General features: G+C 34.3%; 1 protein-coding gene across 2 annotated transcripts in view; it reads right to left on the bottom strand.

Annotated features, from left to right (window-relative positions):
- TINAG (tubulointerstitial nephritis antigen) overlaps nt 1-15,828 on the bottom strand; it is an 82,841-nt gene that overhangs the window by 24,300 nt on the left and 42,713 nt on the right. For both annotated transcript variants that reach the window (XM_017957953.3, XM_003897752.5), the window contains exons 8-9: nt 15,392-15,437; nt 12,154-12,277 (exon numbers count right to left, since the gene is read on the bottom strand). In XM_017957953.3, coding sequence (XP_017813442.1) covers nt 12,154-12,277; nt 15,392-15,437 — 170 coding nt within the window. The remainder of the gene's footprint in view (nt 1-12,153; nt 12,278-15,391; nt 15,438-15,828) is intronic.

The following is a 15,828-nucleotide window of genomic DNA, read 5'->3' as shown; positions in this document are numbered from 1 at the left end:
CTACATTCCACAGTAGGTGTCACTTTTTCCTGGCAACCTTTCCTGGTCCCCAGATTTGGAATTATGTGCCTTCTTAGATAATGCACGTCTTCACTACTCAATGTATGTTCCTATCCTATCTCCACCTACACACTTAAGACATTGGACATTGGCACTTGCTTCTCTCTCTCTCTCTCTCTCTCCTTCTTCTTCTCTCTCTCTTTCCACACTGAGGACAGAGGCACTATTCTATTGATGTTTGTATTCTTAAAGCCTACCATGGTACTTGACATATTATGTCTTTTTAAAGAGTTTCTTGTTGAAGAAGAAAAAAGCAAAAATATTTTAATCTATATATTAAACACATAGTTCAAAGCAAGTAAGAATAGAATTTTAGATATTAAAAAAGTTGCATTTGTTTTTATTGTAAAGAATTTTCTAGTAAAAGAGGGAATACAGCAATTGCTTGAGAAAACCTCAGAGGTGACCAGATTTTGAGGAATCTTGACACTGGATTGTACATACACACACACGTATGCATACATGTACGCCTATAAATACACTATTCTACACTATTCATAGACCATTAATTTTGAAGTCAGATAACCTAAAGAGTTGTCTTAACATTCTCAGTCTTTTATTTCTGGCAAAATGAAATAATTCCCATCTCACAAGGGTTTTAAAAGTATGAGGGTTTTATTTCATGACAGTTCTACTACATTTGTTTAGTGATATTTCTACTACAGTGATTATGGATATAGTTGGTATCAAAAGCATGTATTACTTTATTCATAATTTTGAGACAAGGTCTCTATGTTGCCCAGTCTGCTCTTGAACTCCTAGGCTCAAACAAGATTTTTGCCTCAACTTCCTAAGTAGCTGGTACTACAGACACACACCATTGCACCTGGCTGTTCAAGCTTATAAAGCAGGGATTCTCTAAATTTCTCAGTGAAGACTCTCTAAAGACAGAACATATAATCTCAGAGACCCTGAGAGATATAGACCAAGGTAACTCTCTACAAACTCAAAATTTGAATCTCTAATGGTTTTTTCCTTTAAAATTTATGCAAATTTGGAATTCTACTCCAAAATACAACTCTATTAAAATGTTCCTATCAAATATTTTCATTTTACAGTCACCTTTGCATTTGGGCAGAGCCATTGAATGAGTTCTAGCCAAGGTAATATGATGGAATTGTGGATTTTTTCTGAGTTAAGGCTTTAAGAATTGCATTTAAGAAGCCTTCCTTATGCTCTTCTTCATTGTCCCTATGCTGGATGAGATCACAACATGTGACTCTCACAGATGATAGATCAAGAAAATAGAAAGAGCTTCAAAGCCCTGAAACCATATAACAAAGAGTCACCCAACAACTAAAATCACCCGTCTTAAACTATTATGTGAACAAGAAATAAACTTCTATTCATATGTCTGAATTATCAAATATTTTGAGTCTATTTATGGTAGCGGCTACTGTTACTCAAACCAGTGCACCCCATCAAAAAAGAAAAGTGCAAGGAAGAGAGAAGTCTTTTGCAATCGAAAGACATTCTAACACCTGAATTAAATGTTTTTGCAAAGTCTATACTAATTATCGCACATTTATTTGCATTTGCTAAACAAGCATAGTAGAAATGTTCATTCAACTGTCTTAGACTTCCCCATGCATTAAGAACCTCTAATTAAAACATCTGCTCCGAATTGATCAATTTGCCAGCAGTTAAACATAACATAGCATGAAAATTCAGACTTAGCATTCACTTGTTATTTAAAAAGACAGAGGAAAAAGAAAAGATAAATGGGGAAAAACAAGTGGTGGCCCCAATAAAACTATGTCAAATAATTTGTAATTGCCCCAAATAATAATTTATGATCTTGGATTTCTTAAAATTTATTTGCATGGAAAATATAGTAAAATACATTAAAATTCAATACTAAAGCATTATTTTATGCTCTCCTAAAAGGCAAATATATTCAGCCGAAGCTAGATAGGAGGATGACAGGTAGATAGATAGATAGATAGATAGATAGATAGATAGATAGACAGACAGATAGATAGATATCAATGGTTTATGACTACAAAGTATGGCAATGTATTGAGGCACCTAATGTAGAAAATCATGGCTTTTAATCACTTTATAAAACTGTATTCTTAACCTGTAAAGTATTATTTCCTTATTATTACATAATTACTTTTTTTCTCATAATGATTTTAAAAATCTGATAAATAAAAAAGAAACTAAAGAATCCTGAAGTGATTGAGATCAAAATTATCATGACAAATGATTATGTGAACAAAAAATAAACTTCTATTAGTATATTTGAATTATTAAATGTTTTGAATCTATTTTGGTTCAATCATTTTTCTATCATCTCCAAATTCCTCAATTCTCTCCTTTTATCAGTCTTATGTCATTTGTCACTCTTTCTGTCATTTTAGTAACATAACAATATTTGAGTTGATGTGTTATGCATATCCTAAACTCTTTTTTTTTTTTTTCTGACTCTTTATTGCACCCATTTGGAAAATCATTAGTCTTGGATGAACTCATTTTCCCATTTCTCTTTGCATACAGCTGAGCAGTTGACCACAACTGCAGAAAGCACACACAAGAGTGCAGAATGGTACCATTACTAATGCCTAATGATCTCTTTGGGTTCCCCTGGTCATCTTCCCCTCCTAAACAACTAGATGACCACCGCAAACCATCTAATTTTCCTCACATTTCTAAATATACATTCCTCTCCTCCCACAACATCTTTTTTCTACAGATAACCAAAACTTCTAGTTCCTAAAGATGAAAGAGGCAGTCCAACAGAAACTTTTCTAAACTCACCACTACTCTAAACACCAAAATATAGCCAACTAACCTTATTTTCTCTCCACGTATAATAGAGTTACCACTTGGTCCCCTCTCTAAGACCAACTCTATGCATGCTCTTTAAATCCCAACCCTTCCAGGCTTCTAGCTTTCTAAGAAACCCTACACTAGCAACTCTCTCCTACTTTTTTCTTTTTAAACCTCACTGGCCTCTCCCACTCTGTCTCTGTAAACTCATATTTTTTTCTAGTCAGTAAATAAATATTGAATTTTCCCATGGCTTAGTCTCAATCAGTCTGTCTTTCTTCTTTTTCTGGGTAGCCCTATCTATGCTCAACTTTTCTCTCTCCTGTGAGATCAGCAAATCTGCTTGTCTTCTCTGATATCCATTGACACTTTTATGTTTTAAAAACATCTCGAAACTATAAAGTCCTACAGTAGACTTTTTATCCATCTCATTGTATGTCACCATTCCCCATCAAGTCATAATTCTAAAGGTGGATCACTCTTGACTTCTCCCTCCCCATGCCCCATTACAAACTCACATCATGTCTTACAGCTTTTCTCCCTAAATATGTCTTTATCCATTCATGTCTCCCAGCTCTTCAACCATCTTACCCAAGCCCAAACTCTTATCTTTTACTTGCAATACTGAAATCTGCCACTATATCACACTCTGCACACTCAGAGCAATCTAAATAATGCAAACAAGGATTGTGCCACTTTTCTACTTAAAAAACTTCAATTACTTTCCTTTGCTCTTTGTATCTTTAACCACACACTTAACATCCTTGACAAAAATCTGTGATATGGTCTACAAGTCCTGCCTTTTGAGATTCAGCAAATACAATCGTCCTTGTGTCCACACAGTGTTGTGTAGTCTTCTATGCAAAGGGACTTCACACAAGTTGCCCCCTTTGCATGTTTCTATACAATCCATAAATCTCAGCACAGACTACTTCCTCAGTGACATTTCTCAGATCTTCAAAATTGGGCCAAATCTATCATATGTCCTCTTACCACTTTCTATCCTGCCTTTATAAAATAAAATTGCAAAAATTCACTCACAACTTCAGGCTCTACTTCAATTTCTAGTTCTTTCTCTATTTCCACCACATCTGCAGTTTCTTTCTCCACTGAAGTCTTGGAATCCACCCACAGTAATCCCTGAGGATTAGAATCAACTTCTTCCAAACTCCTGCGAATGTTGATATGTTGAACTTCCATGAATCACAAGTTTTCTTAATGGCATCTAGAATACAGAACACCTTCCAGAAGTTTTCAATTGACTTTGCCAAGATCCATCAGAGAAATAATTATCTATGGCAGGTATAGCCTTATGAAATGCATTTTTCAGTAATAACACTTGAAAGTAGAAATTACTTCTTGTTTCATGGGCTGCAGAATGGGTATTGTGTTAGCACACATGAAGACAACATTAATCTCCTTGTACATCTCCATCAGGGCTCTTAGGTGATTGGGTGCATTTTCAATGACAAGTAATATTTTAAAAGGAATCTTTTTCTTTTTGAGTAGCAGATCTCAACAGTGGGCTTACAATATTCAGTGAACCACGTTATAAACAAATTTGCTGTCATCCAGGTTTTATTGTTCCACTTCTGGAATGCATGCAGAGTTGATTTAGCATAACTCTTAAGGGCCCTAGGGTTTTTGGAATGGTAAATAAGCGTTGGCTTCAACTTTAAGTCACCAGCTGCCTTAGACCCTAAAAAGAGAGTCAGCCTGTCCTTTGAAACTTTTATGCCAAGCATTGATTTCTCATCTTTAGCTATAGAAGTCCTGGATGGAATCTTCTTCCAATAGAAGACTGTTTCACCCACATTGAAAGTGTGTTATTTAGTGTAGTCACCTTCATCAATTATCTTAATTAGATATTCTGGATAACTTGCTGCAGTTTCTCCATCAGTACTTGCTGCTTCACTTTGTACTTTTATATTATGAAGATGGCCTCCTTCCTTAAGCCTTATGAACCAATCTCTGCTAACTGCAAGCCTTTCTTCAGAGGCTTACTCATCTTTGTCAGCCCTCACTGAATTAAAGAGACTTAGGGCCTTGCTGTGAATTAGGGTTTGGCTTAAGGACATGTTGTGGCTTGTTTGATTTTCTTTCCAGTCCACTAAAACTTTTTCCATTTCAACAATAAGACTGCTTTGCTTTCTTAATATTTGTATATTTGTTGGATTAGCACTTTTAATTTCCTTCAAGGTTTTTTCCTTTGTATTCACGATTTGGCCAATTTTTTAGTGCAAGAAGGCTAACTTTTGGCCAGTCTCCAACAACATGCCTTCCTCACTAAGCTTAATCATTTCTAGCTTTTGATTTAAAGTGAGAGATGTGTGACCACTCTGATATGGTTTGGCTCTGTGTCCCCACCTAAATCTCATGTTGAATTATAATCCCCAGTTTTGAGGAGGGGCCTAGTGGGAGGTAACTGGATCAGGAGTATATCTCCCCCTTACTGTTCTTGTAATAGTGAGTTCTCATGAGATTTGGTTGTTGAAAAAGTGTGTAGCACTTCCCTCTTCTCTCTCTCTTTCTCCTATAGCCATGTTAAGATATGGCTTCTCCTTTGCCCTTTGGCCACGATTGTAAGTTTCCTGAAGCCTCTCCAGTCATACCTCCTGTACAGTCTATGGAACTGTGAGTCAATTAAACCTCTTTTATTTATAAATTACCCATTCTCAGGTAGTTCTTTATAGCAGTATAAGAATGGACTAATACATCTTCCTTTCACTTGAACCCTTAGAGGCCTTTATAGGAGTATTAATTACCATAATTTTAATATTGTTGTGTCTAAGGGAATATATAGGCCTAAGGAAAGGAGAGAGATGGGAGAACGCCCCTTTGGTAGAAGAGTTAGAACATACACAATATTTAACAATCAAGTTTGCCATCTTATATGGGTATGGTTTGTGGTACCCCAAAACAATTACTATAACAACACCAAAGATCACCAATCACAGGTCAGCATAACACATGTAATAATGAAAAAGTGGGAAATATTGTGAGAATTACCAAAATGTAACACAGAGACTCAAGGAAGCACATGCTGTTGGAAAAAAATGGTCCCTTTAGACTTTTTCCATGTAGGGTTGCCACAAACTTTCAATTTGTAAAAAAAAAAAAAAAAATAGTATCTGTGAAGCACAAGAAACCAAAGCACAGTAAGATGAGGTAGGACTGTATATCTTCAGTAAAATTCTGCTCCACAAACAGGAATGACAAGATGAAAAAAGGTCAATGTTTATACTAATTCTTTCCTGTAGTTTTCTAAAAATTTTACTGTTGAATTTATTCATGTAAGTTATTGCACTAATTCCTAAGATTTATAAGCAAAAGTAAATAGCATTAATGCATTACATCCAACTTGAGACTTGGGGATTAAATAAAACTTAAACCTTCAGTGGACAGGGACGCAGGGCAAATTCTAATGGGCATAGAGATGTGGAATAGGACCATAATATGGAGAATACTGGCTGGGATAAAAATCTGAAATACCATATTTTGTTGATTATAAAATACAATTTTTTGACATTTTAACATCTGTAAAATTGGGATTCATACCATAATCAATGGATATTCTTAGTTTAATCAGGAATATTTTCCTCTTTTTATTGGTATATAAAATAAGGCCATATTTCAAAATAAATGCTGTTATTTACTCAATTAAATGCATTTATAGCCACAGCATCAAAGATGAGGATGACAGAGTTTTTGAAAAGAGAAGAGAGAGGAGGGAAATAAGGCTATTAGGAGTAAATATATGTGTTACAGGTTTGTTCTACCTCCCACAGTCCTGTGAGTTACATGTATGGGAATATATAGCCTTTATCACCCTATGCTAGAATGAATTGTGAATGTATCTGCCTCACCTGCTAAACTCCTTAAGAGGAGGACTATAAATCAATCGTCCTTGTATTTCCCAGTTCTGGGCACTTGATAGAAGATCAAATTCATTTGTTCAATAAGTTAAATCTAATAGTTTCACCTTCTACAGAAAGTGCAGCAAACAGAATTTGCTGTGATACATTAGTTAGGTAATTCTTAGGAGTATATTAAGTTCTCTGATAAGGAATACTTACTCACTTGAGCTATTTGATGACTCTCTAATTCATTAATGCATTAATTTATTGAATGTAGTAATTACCAAATCAGGAAATCCTAATGGAGAAATGAATTAAAATTTAACTGCTTCAGGGCACCTACCAATGCTCAGGTGACCTAAGATATTTGTAAAATTTAAAAAGTATATATTTTCCAAAACTAATTTGCCTACTAGCAGACTTAGCCTTAATTGTTACATGAGTAAAGTAAATTTATAAAGATCTCAATTTTCTAGGAGTTTATAGAAGTGAATTCGCTATTGCAACTGACACACCAAATGTGAATATACAATGATAGAGGATTAAATGTAAACACATTTACACGTTGCTCAAACTGAGCATGAGTGAATATAATATTAGAGAAAAGAAAACATGACCAGTATGACTAAATAGGTGGTAGAAATTATAAATGATCAGTTCTAATAAATCAAGGGAGACTCCAAACAGTGAATGCAATTTTAGTTCTATGAATAGTAGAAAAGTATAAATCAATCACTTAGTGTGTGGTAGAAAATTTTTTCTAGATCAAGGATGCCCCTAGACTGGGCAAAAAATTGATAATGAAACATATATAGGAAGAAGTTTAGAAGGAATTAGACTTTTGAACTTATTGGAAATGGAACTTAGGTAGAGCTGAATTTTCAGTTACAGTGACACTGTTAAGACATTTTATTCCATTTACCTTCCTGAAAAGTCCCTGAACAATTAAGAATGGAAAGGCACAATAAAATAGAATGAATATTAAGACCTTAGTGATTTTTATCTTTAATAAATTCAAACAAATGGCCATAATTTCAAAACACAACTTTGAAGAATAAGAAAAAAACCTTTTGTTCTGTACCAAAGTTAAGAACGGATGCTGAGACGGCACTCACCACAACCATCCCCCTGCACCACCGGACCTGAATAGGAAAAACTTCCCCTTAGAAGTACAAAACACAGTCTAGAAACACCCCGTAAGATTTTTGTAATGAGGACCATCTGCAAGCTAATGCAATCAGATGTCAATCCCTTCCCGTACTACCCATTGGAGATCAGCTGAAAAAGAAATCCCGTACTAGAAGTCAATTGGGTTGTCAAAGTCTAGGCCAGTCCTTCAGGGCTGATGGCTAAATGATGCAGCAGGGTGAAGTAAAAAAAAAGGCAAAGAGCAGTAGTAAGGGATTTATTATAAGTTCCATGAAACTATCTGAGCTATGAACTAAGGGTAGAACTCCCAGGATAACAGAAAAGTTTGATTTGATGAGCACAGGTTCAACATTTACAAACTTTAATCAAAGCTGAAGAGTGCCTCAGCTCTCTCCTCTAATTTCTCCCTAATCTATTTTTTTTTTTTTTGACAAATAACTTCTCCAAAAAGATAAGTGACAGCAAAGGAAAACTAGTGCACAACATAAGGAAAAAACTCATTGATTCATTGAAAAGAGAAAACATTAAGTGCATTACTGATCAGCAGATCAGTACCGTATTAGGTGGTTTGGCTACATCAGTAAATAATACAGACACCTGCTCTCGTGGAATTTCATTCTAGTAAAGAAGACAGACAATACACAATCAACATGAAAAAACTAATTAAATTTTACATTATGTTAAAAAGTGATAATTGTATAAAATTTTAAAAAATAAAGCAGGTAGGGGGATCAGGATTGCTGGAGCAGAGGGCAAGTCACAAATTAAATAGGGCAGCCAGGGAGGACGTATTAAGAAGGTGAGACCTGAGTAGAGACTGGGTGGAGACACAGACACTAAGGAACTAGATAAACAGTAGAAGAGCATTTTAGGCAGAGGAAAAGGCACTGAGGTACATGCTGCTGAAACACTAAATAATCACTAGAGCAGGAAATCAAGGTACAGATGGGTAGGAGTTGAGATCAGAAAGTTAATGGGAATGAGATTCGGCGAGAAGGTGAGTCCTAAGAAAATGCTCGCCCTTATAAGTAATTGTGAGAAATTTGGCTTTTAATCTGATGGAATTGGGAATATATTGTAGGATTCTGAACAAAGAATAACAAGATCTAAGGTTCTAAAAGGAAAACCCTGTTTTCTATGTTGAGACTAGACTGTTAAGGAGCAAAGATAAATGCAGTAAAATCTGTTAGAAGCTACTTCAGTAATCCAGGTACAAAATAATAGGTAATGGTGGCTTAGGCAAGGGTGATGGTAGTTCAGATAGTGAACCGTGGTTGAGTTCTGGATATAGGTTGAAAGGGCCAAGAGAGGTTGTGACATATTGAAAGTAAGTTGTGAAGTAAAGGAATAAAGGATGACTCCAAGGCTTCCAGCAGAGAATATGGAAGAACAGAGCTGTCATTAATTAAGACAGAAAAGATTGATGCTGTTTAGCAAAAATAAATGGAGAAGATCAGGAGTTCGGTTTTGGAAGTGCTGAATTTGAAGCATTTACCTCCCTAATAAGGTATCCAGGTGAGGATGTCAAATAGCCCATAGAATGTATTAGTCTGGAGTTCAGGAAAGAGGTCTGAGCTGAGATATAAATTCAGTTGATGTCATCTTTCAGATGGCACTTAAAGCCAGGATGAACTCAGAGAATGATGAGCTCACCAGAAACAGAGTGAGACTAGAAGCAAGAGAATAACCAAGACCTGAGACTGCGGCATGTCAACATTAAGAAGTACAGAAGTACAGGGGAAAAATACAGCAAAGTACACTGCAAAGTTGTGGCCAATTAGAAAAAAATCAGATGAAGAGGATGAGTAGGTCTGGGATCTGATCAATGAATTTAGCAATGTGGATGCCTTTGATAACCTTGAAATAAATATTTTTGTGAAGAGGATGGGGGTAATGAAAACATGATTGGTGCAGTTTAAGAAAGATTGGAAAGAGAACTGAAAGTGATTCCAGGCAAATCTTGCAAGGAGTTTGCTGTACAGAGTGAACACAAATGGAGTGTGAAGGAAGCAGAGTCCAAAAAAGTGTTGAGTTGTTTTTTTTTTTTTTTAATCTGAGAGATAATAACACTATTTGTATGGTGGTAGAAATAAAAATGATTATAGAGAAGAAAAAGGAAAAATTGCTTCTTCATGTCCTTGAATAGCTAAGAGGGCCTGGAGTCTAAAATAAATGAAGAGAGATTTAGACTAGAGTGTATCCTTTGTTGAAGAATCAAAAATATCTCATTTTATTGAATTTTATTAAATTCAAGTAAAGTTAGCCTGAATAGCAATATTTTTAAATGCCATATCCTATATTGTCTTTCTATTTTTGTCAAACTTTTCACTAACAGAGAGAAAGAGAAGACTTACCTGACATGTTTTTTACCAAAGATCATTATGATAATTAATGAGCATTAATATGACATAATTTGGGATTTTTTTTTGAGACAGAGTCTCACTCTGTTGCCCAGACTAGAATGCAGATTTAAGCTCATTGCAACCTCCACTTCTAGGGTTCAAGCAATTCTCGTGCCTCAGCCTCCTGAGTAGCTGGGATTACAGTCATCTATCACCATGCCCAGCTAATTTTTGTATTTTTTTATAGAAATGGGGTTTCACCATGTTGGCCAGGCTTGTCTTAAATGCCTGGCCTCAAGCAATCCACTCACCTTGGCCTCCCAAAGTGATGAGATTACAAGCATGAGCCACCACACCTGGCCTGATTTGGTATTTTTTTACTATCTTCTTTTTAAGTTGTTAATTTTAGTAGAGAGTATATCTTCATTTTATTAAAAATGACACATTTTTTAAAAATTAAGGCAAGCACTTTGTTCCATATAACCTTAAAAAGTAGGGTAATAGGAAGCTACCATAGGCTTCTAAAGACAAGTGATGCTGAGTAATTAAAACTATTCAGTTTTATAACCCTATTATAATGGAAAAGTGTTTCTTTCAAACCTAGTGTTTAAAAGAATGTTGAGAAACTGGCATTTTTATATACTGCTAGTGAAAACATTAGCAAAATTTTCCTTTTCAAAAAATTTGAAGTACTGCATTATCTTGTTTTTCTGTAAAATCTTTTTTCTTCCTTCCTTCCCTTCCTTCCTTCCTTCCTTCCTTCCTTCCTTCCTTCCTTCTTTCCTTTCTTCTTTCTTTCTTTGTTTCTCAATAGTTATATATCTAGGAGATTCATTAAAAATACTCCAAGATTTCAACAGAAGTTATTATCTAGGAATGGTGAAAACATTTATAAATACACACACACACACACACACGCACGCACATTACACTTTTTCCAATTTGTAGATTCAGTATCCTACATTAACATGAAACATCACATTCTTCGATCCTAAGATACATGTATTTTCACATTCATGAAATCAACAAAAGTCACAAAATTATTATTGCCTTAGATTCAGAGAAATGTGATACTTTTGTAACTGAAACAACGATTAAGGAGGCATCACACAAGATAGCTTGTCTACATAGCTTAGAACTGAAAGGTGTTTCAAAGATCAGTAAGGAGAAGATAACGATTTGATTGTAGGTAAGGTTGCTTTGTGTAGGCTCAATAAAATTCAGTCATTAAAGACATGTTCAATGGGAATGAAGTTATTTACCATAATATGCAATATGAGAAGACTGAGAGTTTTAGATGGAAAAGAAAACTTTGTAGCATTTCATTTGGATTACAGTGAGACATTACGAGATGTTTTAGTCAGAATAAAATTGAGAAGACGCTGGGAAAGTGGTCTCATAACCACACTGTCTTTCAGAGTACAGCCTATTTATAAAATTACTCTTGAAATGCCACCACCAAATTTTGAACTTCTTTCTTGCCGTTGCATAGATTAATATATTTTACTTTAAAAATTGATCAATCTAATTTCTACAATTCTCACATAAATATAAAATAACCTTACATTGAATTATAGGTGACCTTACTTCTCTTCCTGCTTAATCTTTGCTGTTTGCAATTCTATTCAAAACCATCTCCCCAAGCCATAATACGCCTTGGATTTGCTCTCTTCCCTTGATTATGCCACATGTAGAATTATTTCAATAATATATTTTCCTTGCCCTTAGAACAGATTATTAAGGACATAGTCACAAGAAGTGAGAGACAGGAAATGATCATTTTTTCCCAGAATGCTGAGTTAGCCTTTTACTGGACTTTAAAATAATGACTAAACAGTGGCAAGGTTTAGATCGTTTTTCATTTGTATCACAATCTCTCCTACAAAGGGGATTCTAGCATTTAAAACACTGCATATTCTTATTTTCAGTTTCATTTACCAAAAGAATTAAATGAATTTTTTAAATTGCCTTACCCAGTAAGTTTGACTGCATGTGTCTGAAGCTTTCGATATTTTTCTGACTCTTTGTTTGTGCTGGTAACATGCCTGTATATCCCTGTCTTATAATGGAAGAAATCCTCACGGACTTGCATTATGGCTAAAATAAAATCCAACAGAACAAATGGCACAGTATTAAAATACCGTCTTTAAAAACCACCAGAAAATTTCACGGAACAACCAATGGGTAAATTGCAAGGAGATGAATCTAAGAAGGGGCTGTGCAATTCAGCCTAATTTTCTTTCCTACTTAATTTAATTAGTTGCAGTATTTTTTGTCATCCTATAAAAACAACTTTTAGCTCTTTAGAATATTAAGTACACATTATGCTTTCAAAACACCATCTAGTCTTAATCAACAGATACACTACTACCAAAAAGTAAGCCCTTGCAACAAAAGTACACTATACCTGCTCAGTGATTACTATTTCTCCATTAACCTTGTGCTTTACCACAAGCCTCTTAAAACCCCAATTAGGCTAGCAGAGCCTAGCAAACTGGGCTTAAAGCAATTGTCGTTAATCCTCATAAGTAAATACAAACATTTCTTTTGTGAGTTGGAATAAGAAAGCAAACTCCTGCCAAAATAAAACTTTGACAGATTTCATCCTCCCAGCTCTGGAGAGATAAGCAATGTTATACGCTTTAAAAAGTAGAGCTCATACTTTAGAAAGCTCTCCTTCATTCCCTCACCTAGATTATTTCATCTCTCTATTGTGTGCTGCTTTGTTGAAGGGCTTTGGCAATTCGGGGTGAAGACTTTAAACTTCTCTTGTAGAAGATATGAATTTAAAAAGTTTTAATTGAGATTACATATGTATAGCTTGACAACTGTGTACAATACTTGTCTTAATTTGACAAGCATTTTAAATAAAACAGGAAGTAAGGTAACTAGTGTTTGACAGATCCTTTTAAAAAGCTTATACTCCAAAGTTAAATATAACTTTTCAATGTTTCTGCTTTTGTTTCATTTTTTAATGTTCCATGCCTTTTCTGATGCTGTACAAATAGTCGCAAAAGAGGTTAAAACTTCTTTATCTACTCTAAAACACATTCCTATAGGGTTTTAAGAATTAATGTAACTGTACTCTATGGAGATCTCTGCTTTTGTTCTCTATCCATCACCTATACTTACTTTTAATCCTACAGATTTTAGAAGAATGTACACAAAGTTATTCATTCAGGGTTCTGTTGGCTTTTACGCTCTTTCGTACTGAGACAGGGGAAATGCTGTATGCCAGACCAGGCAATAACAAGCAGGCAATCATGTAACATTTATAGCAAGAAGAGTCAACCAGCATTCTATCCCTTTATAAAAATGTGAAGATATTGCTACTAGCTTTTCTTTTCTGTAGAACCATTGACTCTTCTAGGTCTTATGATTCAACTTTCCTCTAAGCATCATGAATAAAATATACACATTATTCCTGAAAACCACTGCCAACTAAAGAAAAAGGATGAGAAGCCATCCTAATTACCTGAAAGGTGGCTTCTTTCTGAAGTTTCTGATACCAAACAGGCTTGATAAATTCATGAATATATAACTATGTAAGTTATGATCGTGCAATTTTACTTTTGGAAAACTACAGCAAACTCATGATACAGAATTATAACATGGATGAGAGGCTTGGTTGTTGCTCATCTCTTGCTCCTGGCTTAGACTGGCGGGAAGCAGGTTCTCAAGAAACCTTTGTTAAATGAATGTTGCATAACTTGCATTTTTGTTTTATTGCTTTGAAATGTTACGCCTTTATTTTTGATTCATTCTGTGAAAATTATGAGCATTTCAGTAATAGCCATAAAATAAACCTAAAGTATTTAAATTTTCTCAATTTTAAATAATTACAATTCAAAATTGTTTGACTGATTAAAAAAAGAGGGGGAGAGAGAGGGGAAAAAGGAAAAAAAAACACTTGAAACAATAATACAATGACTTGAAGATTCTGAAAGGTTAAGTAAATTGCCCAAAGTTATTTAAATAGCAAATGCCAAATTTGGAATATTTTAGCGTAACCTTGACTCTAAATGCCTGTAATCTTTTAAATTTGTCACACAAGCACCACTTAATGGAGCATGCATTGAAACTAGAGATTAATTCCCTCACTCTTCAAATGACCAACAAATTACACAGCTGTAAGGGGGAACAGAAAATTTCTCTTCATTTGTTTCAGGTTTTGGGTAATGTCCCATAATTTTTAAAAATTAAATTTAGGACATGTTTATGTAGGCTGTGGTTTCTCAATAAATGCTAATGGTAATAATGATCAATAAAAATTCATCCAACACAATTATAAAATCCATGATTCCTGCCTATATATATTTAACCAATACTAACTAGATCAGTGTTCAGAAAAATTAAAATTGGCAACGGTTCCTTAAGTATGTATCAAATGTTTTACATTTAATTTTGGCCTATTTTTTATTCCACTGCATTGATAATATATTCCAGGCCCTTCAGTATTCACAACCTAAATTTTCATTTTAGGCTTCGTTGGATTGATTCTTCCATGCACTTCAAGCCAATGTTTACACAGGGAATACACTCTGTGAATTTACCCTTATTCAGGCCATTGATGCAAAATAAAATTCAACAGGCAAGCAGAATAAATTATTACAAGAGATGAGATAAATCAAAGGCAATGTACAAGTAACTATATGATTTCATTATTTACTGTTACTCTAAATAAAACATTTACAAAATTGATCAAAATTGAAAACCTTTTGTAAAATGCAAAATTACACTGGTTTACTCGATTTATTTTGAGTTAATAGAAGGAAAATATTAATCCTCAATTTTTTCAATCCACGACCTAATCCACTTAAACTGAAGAAAACTGTATGTATGATTCTTAAATATAACTGAATAAATAAAGTAAGCTTCATTACAAATTAGTCAGTTGGCATTTCATGTTGGACTTTCTGTTGGTCCATGATCATTTTGGAAAAACTTTGGAGTCATTCATCAAATGCGTCATTAATATTTAAGAGTTCAATTTATAAATGAGTCTATCTTCTGAAAATAAAATGGCAGCTAATTAAGATATAGGTAAGCATACTTCTCATAACTGCACTCATTTTAGAACTGTTGAAGCCTTTTGGATACTCTTTAAGTAAAAGTTTTCTTTCTTTTATTAAACTCCTATTACATGAGCTCAATGTAATGTTGTTTATTAAAGGAATGAATAAGAAAAAAACGTATTTCATCCAAGCTCACCTTGAACTGGTCCGTTTTGCATGATTTCTTTCATTATCTCAGTTTCCTGGATGGAAAAACATGAATGAGCAATATCATTGTTATCAGAGCATACTAAACCTATTGACTGGTGTACAATGTTAAGTGTTTGCAATTTACTCTCAATCGTACTTTGGCAAACTCACGTATATTACACTACATTAATGAAATTGTTAAAGATGAGATGCACCCATTTGTTTTAATGACACTTATCACTAAACAGTAAATTTGGAGCGGAGAGAAAATACAATAGTCTTTCATGATTATAAAGAAAAAAATAAACAAGGTAAGTTAAAACAGTATTTAATTAGTGGAGATTAATAGTACCTCTAATTTTTTTCTCACAAGAGCTATCCCAAATGATTGTTTAGTTAGATGTCTCAGTAACCTTAGTACAAATATTTCTATGATGTCTCCTA

Source organism: Papio anubis, chromosome 6 (assembly GCF_008728515.1).
Source record: "Papio anubis isolate 15944 chromosome 6, Panubis1.0, whole genome shotgun sequence".
Taxonomy (NCBI): domain Eukaryota; kingdom Metazoa; phylum Chordata; class Mammalia; order Primates; family Cercopithecidae; genus Papio; species Papio anubis.
This window is presented reverse-complemented; position numbering and strand designations above follow the sequence as displayed.